The sequence below is a fragment of the Microcebus murinus genome, chromosome 13 (genome assembly GCF_040939455.1).
Source record: "Microcebus murinus isolate Inina chromosome 13, M.murinus_Inina_mat1.0, whole genome shotgun sequence".
Taxonomy (NCBI): Eukaryota; Metazoa; Chordata; class Mammalia; order Primates; family Cheirogaleidae; genus Microcebus; species Microcebus murinus.
Window position 1 is genome coordinate 84,303,818 of NC_134116.1, and position 13,365 is coordinate 84,317,182.

Consider the following 13,365-nt stretch of genomic DNA (forward strand, 5'->3'; position numbering starts at 1 on the left):
TGAGACATTGATTTATTATCTAGCATTCTAATTATATCAGATGTCTATTTAAAACTATGGAAATAAGAGAGCAATTAACCACTTTTCTTTTTTCTCTTTTTTTTGCATAGCAACAGTATCAAAGTGCTCTATTTTGGGCAGATAAAGTAGCTTCACTGTCTCATGGTAAGTGGCAAAATGCTGATTTTATTTTCTGATTAATCTTTAGAAATTTTTCTATTTCAACTTGTGCCTCTGACCATCTATGTAATTTTCCCTCCAGAGGAGCCCCAGGATGTGTATTGGTTGGCTCAGTGCCTGTACCTGACAGCTCAGTACCATAGAGCAGCCCATGCACTGCGGTCACGGAAGCTGGACAAAGTAAGTAATTGCATGGATTTCAGAGCTCTTTGATGCTGTAAAAAAAAAAATTCACTGAATTATTATTTTAGGTGTATGTTTTATTCATGTCAAAATTATTTAAAAGGATTACATTTTTCTTATTGAGTGTGAAGATAAAATGTCTTATACCTAATCTCAGTCACCTTCTTTTTCCTTTCCTCTCCCATTCCACATCTAGTCACTAAGTTAGTCTCAAAATTCTATTTTCCAAATAGCTCTGAAATCATGGCTATTCCTTTCTTTTTCCTTGCCACTCATATGTATCAGGCCTTTCATTTCTTGTCTATTCTGTTATAGCCTCTCTTTCTGTCTCTTTTCTCCAGTAACAGTTTCTCCCTTCCCAAAACACAGATCTGATTATATCACCCACAGAATCACTCAGTGATTTTTCCATTACCTGCAGGATAAAGTCAGATGCAGTAGTAGGTACCTGGGGCTCTGCTAGATTTCTCTCCAGTCTGCGTTTAACCCACCACCGTGCACACATGCAGCGTATGCTCCAGTCATGATGAGCAGTCAGTTCCTCAACATGCAAGAGTTACTCACGCTTAGTGCTGGGAGGGTTGGCCAGCACTCTCCTCCCCTGCCTGGGCCCTTCCGCTCCCCTGCAGATATTTTCCTCTTCAACTGACTGGTGCTTTTTACACCCTTTTGTAGTGCTCACTGCGCTGTGCTGTCTTTATGTCTCCCCTACTATCACCTCCTGAGGCAGGTCCTTCCTCCGTTCTGAGTCCTTGGTGCCTAATAAATGATAGTTTCATGATGAAGGTGGGTTAAAAAGACTGGATTTTTTTTTTTAACTGCAAGAGTAAAAGGAGAAATTACGAAAATAACTCCATTGCAGTTTTCTTTAAAAGTGAAGATAAATATTATTTTGGCCACTTTTAAAATATATTAATTTCCTTTCTAGTTATATGAAGCATGTCGTTACCTTGCAGCTAGATGCCATGTGAGTATGCTCTCAGTTTCATTTTTATTTGGTGAAAGTTCGATTGTGTGAATGTTATGCATCCCTCATCTATGTGTGAGGATTTTGGTGATGCAGTGTGGCAGGTTAGTAAAGTATTTCATGATGAAATGTTCTCTTCTTTAGCATTGTTATATTGATTCTGCCTTTCTTAAAAGTAGGCACACATAAAGAAAATTCTAACTTAGACGTTTTAAAATTTAACTAATGGGTAAAATATTTATTACCCTTTAAAAATCTGGAGTATGTGTTTGTTAAGTGTTGGAAGTTATGGGTGATGAGCGGTTTTTCTGATTTCCACGCAGTATGCTGCGAAAGAGCACCAGCAGGCCCTCGATATTCTCGACATGGAGGAGCCCATCAACAAAAGACTATTTGAAAAAAACGTAAAGGATGAAAGTGGCTTGAAAGACTCCTCCAATGACTGGGAAGTGTCAGAGTCCTCAGTAAGTAGCACTGTTAGCATGCTTCAGTAACAGCAGTGATCATTGCCCACATGACATGACAAAAACAAATTGCCTCTTTTACTTGAATGTTACCATATTAATTATGTTGCCAACTTTAATTTGCCCACCAAAAACCAAAAGGTGACAGAAGAAGACTGTCGCAAAAAAAAAAAAAAAATTTTTTTCTTGCATAAATGCATTTATGAGTGTTTGGTATTATCATTATTATTTTAGGACCTCTTATCCATTAACTTATCTGCTAAGAACATGATTTATTTCTAATGTATTATTATTTATTTTATGAAATTGTTTTTTAAAACAATTTATAGGACACTGCTTAGATATAAGATTCTCTCATAATGCTCACTGTTTTTTAAATTTTGATTTATCAATCTCCTTCATTTTCTTAATGATTTTGGCTGCCCATCTCTGGATCATCTTTAGGCTCAGTTATGTGTTCCTTGAGGTTCGGGGTCTGGCACAGGAGTCAGGCTTCCACATCCTCTCGTTAATGGCAGCATGAGATGTCTGTCTTTGAGCACCTTACCATGTGCTAGCACCATAGAGAGATTGGCATCTCTAGTCCACACAGAGCTCTCTAAGCTGGATAGTATTTTCCCCTTTTAACAGATGAGGAAAGGAAACTGAGGCCGAGAGAGGTTCAGTCACTTGTCCAAGGTTACAAGTAAGTGGCAGAGCTGGGATATGAACTCAGGTCTGTCTGGCTCTAGTGAGCCGTGCTCCTGAGCACTGTGACTGCTGTGCTACGTTGCTGGCAATTCCTAACGTCACTAAGGCCTTTCATGGGGGTCTGCCTGTCCAACCTTCTATCTTAAAGTCTGATTTATGCACACTTCTTTTGCTGTCTCTAAATCATTGCACTATTTCGGCCAAAGCAAATGATGAACTAGTAGTTGTGCATGTGTGTTAGTTCTAAAGATCTGCTGGAGTCCATGGAAGATAGACTGGAGAAGCTTTTATGTTTCTGTTAATTTACATCTTGACAGTTGGGATGAACCAAATCCCTTTAGATGTAAGAAAAACTTTTCAGTATTTTAATACATAATTTTTGATCAAAAATTAAGTTTAGGCTGGGCGCAGTGGCTCATGCCTGTAATCCTAGCACTCTGGGAGGCCGAGGTGGGTAGATGGCTCGAGGTCAGGAGTTCGAAACCAGCCTGAGCAAGAGGAAGACCCCGTCTCTACTATAAATACAAAGAAATTAATTGGCCAACTAATATACATAGAAAAAATTAGCCGGGCATGGTGGCACATGCCTGTAGTCCCAGCTACTCGGGAGGCTGAGGCAGTAGGATTGTTTGAGCCCAGGAGTTTGAGGTTGCTGTGAGCTAGGCTGACGCCACGGCACGCACTCTAGCCGGGGCTTGTCTTAAAAAAAAAAAAAAAAAAATTAAGTTTAAAAGTATTAGTGTATGATTCATCATTTTTTCAACAGATAAAGAGTTCTATTTGTCTTCTACGGGGAAAAATCTATGATGCGCTAGATAATCGAACTCTAGCGACCTACAGCTATAAAGAAGCTTTGAAGCTCGATGTCTACTGTTTTGAAGCATTTGATCTTTTAACATCACACCACATGTTGACAGCACAAGAAGGTTTGGAAACTCAGGTGTTTTATGTTTAGCAAAATTAATACTGTTTGGATTTCTTTCCTCTGAAATCTATATAATAAGAGCAGGCTATGTACAGGTTTAAATAGACCTAGTAACTTTTAATGTCTTCAAAAATATGAAGCACATTGCAAAATGCAGTGTTGTGCAGTGCCTTTTTCTATCCAAATCTTTAGGAATTGGGATGTGATGCAGCCATCCTTTTGGGATGTGACTGAGGTAGTATAAACCAAGATTTGAATATCTGATTCAGTGATTCTCAACCTGGCTGCACTTTAAATCCCTGAGGAGCTGTGGTTCACAGCTGTAATCCTAGCATTCTGGGAGGCTGAGGCAGGAGGATTGCTTGAGGCCAGAAGTTGGAGACCAGCCTGAGCAACAGGGAGACAAAAAAAGAAAGGAAGAAAAATTAGCTGGGCATGGTGGCAGATACCTGTAGTCAGTCCCAGATACTCGGGAGGCTGAGGCAGGATTGCTTGAGCCTAGGAGTTTGAGGTTGCAGTGAGCTGTGATGATGCCACTGCACTCTGGACTGGGCAACAGAGCAAGACCCTGTCTCAAACCCCTCCCCCCCCCCCAAAAAAAAAAAAAAAGTCAGTGTCAAACCAGTTCAGTCAGAACCTTCAGGGTGGGGCCCTGTCATCAGATGATTTAAAACTCCCTGGTGGTCCTAACATACAACAGGGACTGAGAACCATTGTCCAAATGTGTTGGCATCCATGGTCGTGTGAGGTGAGTAAAGAAGAGAACCAGAAAACTGTGGTTGAATTAAAAACTGTGAGAACCAGAAAACTGTGGTTGAATCAAACATATTTTATTTTATTTATTTTTTTGAGATAGAGTCTAGCTCTGTTGCCCAGGTTAGAGTGCAGTGGCTTCATCATAGTTCACTGCAACCTCAGACTCCTGGGCTCAAGTGATCCTCCCACCTCAGTATCCTGAATAGCTGGGACTATAAATGCACACCACCATGCCCGGCTAATTTTTCTTTTTTGTTTTTATTTATTTGTTTTTTTGTAGAGACAGGGCCTCACTCTCTTGCTTAGCTGGTCTGGAACACCTAGGCTCAAGCAGTCTTCCCACCTTGACTTCCCAAAGTGCCAGGATCACATGTGTGACCACTGCGCCCAACCCTCCTCTAACATATTTCAGCCTAGTGCAGTGGTTCTCAACCAGGGTGATTTGGCCCCTGGAGGGACATTTGGGAATGTCTGGAGACATTTTTCGATGTCACAACTTGGGGGCAGATTGGCAGGTTGGGAGGTTGTGTTGGTGTCTGGTGGGTAGAGGCCAGAGATCCTGCTCAGCATTCTGTCATGCACAGGACATCACAACAGAGAGTGGTCCGTGCAGGGTGTCAGTTGTGCTGGGGTTGTGGCTCCATATGGCTGATGACAAGAACCGTCTGGAAGCCTCCTGGCCTCAGCCGTGGAAGAGCTGCCTCTGCCCTCTGGATAATTCTCTCCTGGGCTTGGAGACCATGGTGTCAGCTTTTGTAGTACCTTCTGATTTTGTTATTTTCTCTTTTGAGTTTGATTTACTTAGAGCAAGAACTATAGGGGAATATTTTTAGTTGCTGATTTTTTTCCCCCTGTAAATATTATGAGAACATTCATTTATTTGTTTTCTCAACATTTTTAAGAAAAAGAACTTCTTGAATCGCTGCCTCTTAGCAAGCTCTGTATTGAAGAACAGGAATTGCTACGTTTTCTGTTTGAGAACAAATTAAAAAAGGTAAGTAAAAACACAAAGATGCCATTTGCTTTATGTAAATATCTTATTTCTTCCCATAAATTTGGCTTCTATTTTTTATTAAATTTTTAAAAATAATGTTATTAATTTAGTACATTTGCAAGACTAGAATTAGATTATGTAAAATACATGTGCTTCCTAAAAAAGCTTCCAGAAATATCTTCCTCCCAAGAACTCCTTATACTAAAAGACTGAATAATCAAATAAATGGAATGGTATTGCATTTTCTTATGCTACCAGAACTTCTACTTTGGGAAATGCTTCCTACTATAGAATTCTGTGATAAAATTGAGAACAAAATTAAACTTATTGAGGAGTACTGATAAAATATGAAGTTAAAAAGATTTTCAGAGGCTCACATATGTCCAGTGTAAATATTTTTAACTACTTGGGTCAAACATAAATTGAGTCTGCCTTTTGTCTTATTATTGTTCATTGAGTTTATGTTTAAATTTCTCTGTGTTTCAGTATAATAAGCCTAGTGAAACTGTCATCCCTGAGTCAGTAGATGGCTTGCAAGAGAATCTGGATGTGGTAGTGTCTTTAGCTGAGAGACATTATTATAACTGTGATTTCAAAATGTGCTACAAGCTTACTTCTGTGTAAGTATATCTACCCAGTTTTGTGTGGTAACATGAAGTTCAATCCTTTTTACCTAAGCAATTCACGGACATGCTGTCTGCGTAATCTTGAACTGGATGATTTCCTTTTGCCGTTTGCAGAGTACTGAGCAGGGTGCTGTCTTGAAAGAGCAGTTTACAGACACGGGCATGTATATTTATAGGTTTACTACATTCTATATGTGATTCCTAAAACTTCCAGAAATATCTTCCTACAAAGAACTCCTTAAAAAATTGAATAATCAAATAAATGGAATAGGGTTGCATTAACCTTGGGAGGGATATACATGTTCCTCTTCCCAATCGTGATAATTTGCAAGTTTGAAAATAGCATTTTGGCACATAGTTTTATAAAATCCCTTCTTTAGTAGAGCCTAATACAGTCCTGCAGATACTGCTCAGTCTGCCACACTCACTAGCTAAGCCATATCCCCACATGCCAATTTTCCAGTGTACATCATTTCAATTTGTCCTTTAGCTAAATTACATCCACTATTTTTTTGTGGATCTTTCGAGTTGTTTAAAATCCTTGAAATCACAGAAATTTTAATTGGGAAATATTAGTGATCTATTTAATATTTCATATTGTTTTTGATCCTTTAATTGGATTACTTATTTTATGTATTACAGTTCTCTTGATTTAAAGTAAATGTGTGTTGCAATGTTTATTTTTATCCTTACAAATAAACTAGAATTTTTCTTTTCATTTATAACCTAATCATTGCCTAACTGAACCAACCTGAAGATGGTGGAGTGAGGGAGGTAGAAAGTGTCACAACCCACAGTGCCGTACAAGATGCACAATGACTGTTCAGATGTAGCTAATGGTAGAGAGCGCTGTCGTGGCCTGTTTCTGGGTGGTGATGTGTGGCTTTAACTTTCAGAGTAACGGAAAAAGATCCTTTCCATGCAAACTGTTTACCTGTGCACATAGGGACACTTGTGGAGCTGAATAAAGCAAATGGTAAGAATTTTTTTTAATTGAAACAATTTCTAAGACAAAAGCAAATTTTTGTAACGCTTGAAATTTTGTCTCATAAATCCTAGCTAGTTGAGATTGCGGGTAACAATATAGTAAGTTCCACAATAAAGGTAACAACTGGGGAAGAAATGTTTATCTAAGTGACCAATGGTCTATTCTGTTTTCCCAACAGAACAATTTATTTCTTTATCCTTGCTTTTCTCAAATGTAATTTATGCTTCAAGGTAGGTTAGCTTTAAATTGGTGGGAGTTAGCGGCAGGGGAGTGCTTTGCTGGTTGTGTCTGCTCCCACCGCGCCTACTGCGTGTGTGTCTCCCATCCTCCTTTCCAGTCACTCAGCAAGTGCCGCTGTGGGCCTGGCACTGGGTCTGTCTGCCCGGTGGAGTTTTTATACCTTATTAGGTAAATGGATTTTGTATCTCGAAGGAAATACAAGTATGCAGTCATTTTTGGGAGAACAGAATTTGTATGATTGTGAACAGTTGTAACTAAGTCATATTTTAAATTACATTTCACATGAATAATTGTGTTGTTTTTTTCCTTTCCCTAATGTAGAACTTTTCTATCTTTCTCACAAACTGGTGGATTTATATCCTAGTAATCCCGTAAGTAATATACATCTCTTTTATTCTTACAGTGTTTTTTACTTAGCTAAGCCTTAAGAAAATATTTAGTATTTGGACAGTAGCTTATTTTTAAGTTCAAGCAGACAATGTTTTGTTTTGAAGTGTTAGAGCAGAATCTCCTAGTGCTTAAGATGCTTAGCAGCACTAACTTTCAATCCATTAGACTGAAGCAATAGCTTATAACAGAAACCTTTTCTTATTTTCTCTGAATTAGAAATATGTGATACAGGAACATCTAGTCTATCCTTTTTCTAGCCTAATTTGTTAGAGATTCCAATTCAAGGTTAAGCAATCTTTGGTCATGGTAAATTTTGAACTTTTTAGGTCTCTTGGTTTGCGGTGGGATGTTACTATCTCATGGTTGGTCATAAGAATGAACATGCTAGAAGATACCTCAGGTATGGACTTATTTCCTTCCTCCCTCTGTAGGGAACCTGCAGGAGGTGACTTCATGCTCATATGCTTTAGTGCAGAAATTAGTAGGTACTCTGAGGCAGTGTGGAAGAATAAATATTTTCTTCAACAGATTCAATTCAGTTGTATCCATTACTTACCTTGCTCTTTATAAGATACCATGAGGGGAGGTTTAAAAACCAGTGGTTTAGACCTTGTTCTCAGGGAGCTCATATGTTTTTAATTTCATTGATAAATGAGAAAAATATGAAACAAAAGAGAATAATGTAGTATGAAAGGCTTTTTTTAAAATTTATTCTGTTAACCTTTTACTTTTAGACTTCTTTTGTTAATAGTTGTGAAATGATGTGAAAGTACGTGAGATTGGGGTCCCTAAATGTGACTATAAAACAGCATTGCTGGCAGAGTGAATTGGCTCACATGAGGGTGCGCCATGGTTTTGGCTTACGGACAGTCATTGCAGCCCAATCAAGCATTTAACCAGTATTGTTCAAGTCTAGGAAAATGTCTAATATGTGACGAATTACATAAACACTTTAAATATAATTCCCGTGCTTCCCTCTATGCAAACAAAATATTAGTAGAAAGTGTCTCTGAGGGAAAGAGGATAAACTTTGGAATCAGACCTGAATTCTAGTGTAGGTTTTGTGACTTACCTGCTGGAACTCCTTAGAAGGTTAGTTTCCCTGACTCTCTTCTCCAAAAAGGGGGATGATGCAATATTTATGTCTTAGCATCACTAGGGAAATTGATAAAATGACCTGAAAGGGCCTTGCACTAGGAAGAGATAGAAGAGGCTCTCTGGTTGGTTGTGTGCTCAGTATTTTAGAAAAACTCTTGAGTAGGAAGTTGATTTGTTTTGTAAAAGTTCTTTTGAACTATGCTTCCTTGATTTACTGTGTGATTCAGTAATGGACTCTACACAAAATGGGGACCATTTGGGAGAAAGAAAACTTAGAAAATAAAATGCTAGGAAGTAGAATATCATCCTTTATGTTTTCCATGTTTTCTGATACATTCCCTTTATTCCTTGCTGTGGGTTAGTCCTGACAAGGTGTTCGCTGGCTGGAGACTGTTCATGCATAGTCCAGTCCAGTCACCAGGGCGAATCTCTTACCACCATCAGCAGGCTATCACTTAAACTCTCAAGCCTTGCTATACTTGTCTTTATCAATTAGTTTATCTGGCAAGTTGCCAGGATGAAGGCATGCATCTGAGGCATCTAACAGGATTCCTGGCCTTTTTATCTACCTGGTGACAAAAGGGAGCTCCTGGACTAAGGAGTGTTTGTAAATTCTCTACAGAATGCAAGTGGATTCAGCTACAGTACCTAAAAGGTTGGGGACCTCCCCTAAAATTTCTTGAAATTTTGCTTATACTATGAAATATTGTTTTAGTTCAAATGAACACAAACATTACCTCAGTGTTCAATATGTTAACTCATTTATCAAATGAATGTTAGTGTCTTTGAGGCAATCTGCTTGTATAGAATTAACAATTTAAGAAAAAATATCATCCTACTTGAATGACTTCTTTTGTTTCAGCAAAGCTACGACGCTGGAGAAGACCTACGGGCCTGCGTGGATAGCCTATGGGCACTCGTTTGCGGTGGAGAGTGAGCACGACCAAGCCATGGCTGCCTACTTCACGGCAGCGCAGCTAATGAAGGGGTACGGCAGAGCCAGCTGAGCAAACTCCGTGAAAAGAGTTTTTGCTGACAAAAAGAAATGAAATTTCTATTGTTGATAGTATTGCCATTTGATTGTTAAACTAAAAAACGTTTTACTTATCTAGTAGCTTGTGATTGTAAAATAACTATGGACATAGGGGAGGAAAGAAGCTGGCATAGTGAATTTGCCTAGCAATTTATTTCAACCAGTGCAAGAAGAAACTAGGAAGTGAGGCCAAGGGAAGTACGGAAGCTCTTCACCTGCTCATGCAAAAATAAAAGTTACTGTATCTTATCTATCACCAAAAGGTATTAGATGTGGCTTAGTGGTAGTGCAGGACTGCATTTGCCAATATGCTAGATTTATATCAATGCCAATTATGTTGATATTGAAACTATTAATTAAGAGTATGTTACTTTGAGGACCAGAGTGTTGCTGTTATCCCTACTGACTCTTTGGTCTCACCGTTGGTCAGACCTTGCAGAGCTCTTTCACGTGGATCACTTCTGCTGGCGACGACTCCATCTGTGTGGAGAGGCCATGTGAGTGCGTGGTCCACGCGGCTGGTCTGGAGCCATACTGCCTGGACTCAGTCCCCGGCTCTTCCACTTACAGCTACCTGATCTTGGGCAAATTACTCAGCCTCTGAAAAAGAATAACAGCAAACTTACTCACTGGCTTACTGAAGCACTCAAAGTTAGCTACTGTTGTTTATTCATAGTGTTCAGTGGTGGGATTGTATGTTTATCTATGTTGAACTTAATCTTGTTAGATTTGATCTGCCTTTTCAAACTATTCAAACTCTTTTTGACACTCAGTTCTGCATCCAAATCACTTATCAACCCCAGCTTTTTATGCTCATATTAAACTTGATAAGTATGGCTTTTACATCTAATCATCCACGTAAATATTGTGAAGGATATAACTCCCTAGCTGTATTAGTCGGTAGGGCTGCCATAACAAAATACCACAGACTGTGCGGCTTGAAGGATAGATTTTGTTTTCTCGTAATTCTGGAGAACGGGACACGGGAGACCAGGTGCTGGCTGGTGCGGTTCCTGGTGAGGGCTCTCCTCCTGGTTGCGGACGTGGCCGCCTTGCTGTGTCCTCCATGGCAGTGAGCAGCTCTGGTATCTCTGCTCTTCCTGTAAGGGCACCTTACTGTTGGATGATCTTACGATCATTTAATGTTTGTTACCTTCTCACGGGCCCTATCTCCAAATACAGGCACAGTGGGGTTAGGGCTTTAATGTTCGAATTTGTGGGGAGGACACAGCCAGTCCACAGCACTAACACGTGATTAGAAGTAGCCCTCCAGGTAACAGTTGTTCAGCCGGTCATCAGTCTGCCTCAGTGGTCCTTGTACTGAGTCCAGATCTCTCCTTCCTTCCACTAAGGTGTGTGAGACCCTTTCTGGTGCTTTTCTGGAACTCAGCTCCAGTTATCTGCACATTTCTCTTAAACTATCTGATAATTTGTTAAGGAAAAAAAATAACTTCCTATGAGTTGTTTCTTATGAACATATACCAGAGTCTGGTAATTTTTGTTGGATATTCTGGGTGCTCACAAACAGAATAGTTACTAGTTCCTAGCTAAGAATAAAAATCGGAGATAATGGCTAGGCGTGGGTGCTCACATTTATAATCCTTGCACTTTGGGAGGCCAAGAGGCTGGAGGATCGCTTGAGCCCAAGAGTTCAAGACCAGCCTGGGCAACGTGTTGAGATCCTGTTTCTACAAAAAAAAAAAAAAAAAAATTGAGCCAGGTGTAGTGGTATATGCTGTAATCCCAGCTACTCAGGAGGCTCATTGGAGCCTGGGAGTTGGCAGTTGCAATGAGCTGTGATCATACCACCGTACGTGATAGAGTGAGACCCTGTTCTCGCAGGGGAAAAAAAATGATAATAATACAATTAATTAGGCCAAGTGTGGTGGCTCACGCCTGTAATCCTAGCACTCTGGGAGGCCAAGGCGGGAGGATTGCTCAAGGTCAAGAGTTTGAGACAGCCTGAGCAAGAGTGAGACCCCCATCTCTACTAAAAATAGAAAGAAATTAGCTAGACAACTAAATATATATAGAAAAAATTAGCCAGGTATGGTGGCACATGCCTGTAGTCCCAGCTACTTGGGAGGCTGAGGCAGGAGGATTGCTTGAGCCCAGGAGTTTGAGGTTGCTGTGAGCTAGGCTGACACTATGGCACTCTAGCCTGTGCAACAGAGTGAAACTCCATCTCAAAAAAAAAAAATTAAACACCTTTAGTGTTTCCTAGTCTAACAAACTTTATATCATTAAATTCTCACATCAGCTCATCAGGATAAGTATTATTTTCTCTCAGTTTTACATCCCCATCAGAACAGCTTTGCATTCTCTTAACCTGCCTGTGTTTGCATAAATGTTTGAAATTGGATAAATATTTTTAAGTTTCCTTTGTGATTTCTTTTTTGAGTCATTAGTTATTTAAGAGTATGTTAATTTTAATTTCCACATATTTGTGAATTTCCCAAATTTCCTTGTTGATTTCTAACTTAATTCTGTTGTAGTGGAGAACATACTTTGCATGATGTCAGACTCTTAAATTTATTGAGGCTTGTTTCATGAGTGAACGTAGGATTTGTTGTAGAGATTGTTCCAGATTCACTTGAGAATTGTGCTCCTTTTGTGTGGAGTGTTCCATTGATACCTTTTTTTTTTTTTTTAATTTCAGCATATGATGGGGGTACAGATTTTAAGGTTTCAATAAATGCCCTTTCCCCCCTCCCCCCATTGATACCTTTTAGGTCTAATTTTTATAGTGTTATTGAAGTCTTCTATTTCCCTGTTGATCTTCTACCTGGTTATTCTATCCATTATTGCAGGTATGGTATTGACGTCTCCAACTCTTACTGTTCAGTTGTCTGTTTCTCAGTTTTTGACTCAGGTATTCACAGTGTCCCTTGTTAGGTGCATGTATGTTTACAATTGTTTTATTTTCTTGATGGATTGAACGTTTATCATTATAAAATGTCCTTCATTGTCTCTAGTAACAATTTTTGTCTTAATGTCTATTTTATCTTATATTAGTGTAGTCACACCAGCTCTGCTTTGTTACTGTTTGCATGGTATGTCTTTTTCCATCCTCTTCTAAATTGTTTGTATCTTTGGAAATAAAGTGTATATCTCTTATAGACAACATATATAGTTAGGTCATTGTTTATTCTACCAGTTGCTGCCTTTTGATTGGAGTGTTTATTCCATTTATGTTTAATGTAATTACTGATAAAGTAGGATTTATGTATGCCATTTTGTTCTTTGTTTTCTACATATGTCTTTTTGTTCCTGTATTTCTCATTACTGCCTTCTTTTGTCTTGAATAGATATTTTATAGTGTCCCATTTTAATCCCCTGTTTGGGTCTTATACTGTATTTTTTGAGTTATTTTCTTAGTGGTTATCTTAAGGATTATATTTAATAACTTAAAACAATCTGGTATGGATTAATGCCAATTTAATTTCAATAGTATACCAAAACTTTACTTGAATAGAGCTCTGTTCCCTTCCACCTCCTTATGCTATTATTGTCACACAAATTACATCTTGTATATTATAAGCCCATCAACACAGACTTAAAATTATTGGTTTATTCAGTTATCTTTTAAATCAAATACGAAAGAGTTGCAAACAGAAATATATTTATATCATGTCATTTTTACCAACATAGTTTTAGTTTTATCAGCCTCTTATTTCTTCATGTGGATTCAAGTTACTGTCTAGTATCCTTTTATTTTAGTCTAAAGGACTCTCAGTATTTCTTGTTAGGCAGATCTGCTAATGACAGATTTTCTCAGTTATACATTGTTATGATTATTACTTTATGTAATTTTGTTTTTTAAAGCTGTGA

At 38.6% G+C, this 13,365-nt stretch overlaps 1 protein-coding gene across 1 annotated transcript in view; it reads left to right on the forward strand.

Annotated features, from left to right (window-relative positions):
- The window catches only part of CDC16 (cell division cycle 16), a 30,022-nt gene that overhangs the window by 1,675 nt on the left and 14,982 nt on the right, over positions 1 to 13,365 (forward strand). The window contains exons 2-12 of the mRNA XM_076009621.1: positions 111 to 165; positions 263 to 360; positions 1,292 to 1,330; positions 1,654 to 1,794; positions 3,251 to 3,410; positions 5,068 to 5,159; positions 5,646 to 5,779; positions 6,682 to 6,761; positions 7,335 to 7,384; positions 7,730 to 7,803; positions 9,364 to 9,489. Coding sequence (XP_075865736.1) covers positions 111 to 165; positions 263 to 360; positions 1,292 to 1,330; positions 1,654 to 1,794; positions 3,251 to 3,410; positions 5,068 to 5,159; positions 5,646 to 5,779; positions 6,682 to 6,761; positions 7,335 to 7,384; positions 7,730 to 7,803; positions 9,364 to 9,489 — 1,049 coding nt within the window. The remainder of the gene's footprint in view (positions 1 to 110; positions 166 to 262; positions 361 to 1,291; positions 1,331 to 1,653; positions 1,795 to 3,250; positions 3,411 to 5,067; positions 5,160 to 5,645; positions 5,780 to 6,681; positions 6,762 to 7,334; positions 7,385 to 7,729; positions 7,804 to 9,363; positions 9,490 to 13,365) is intronic.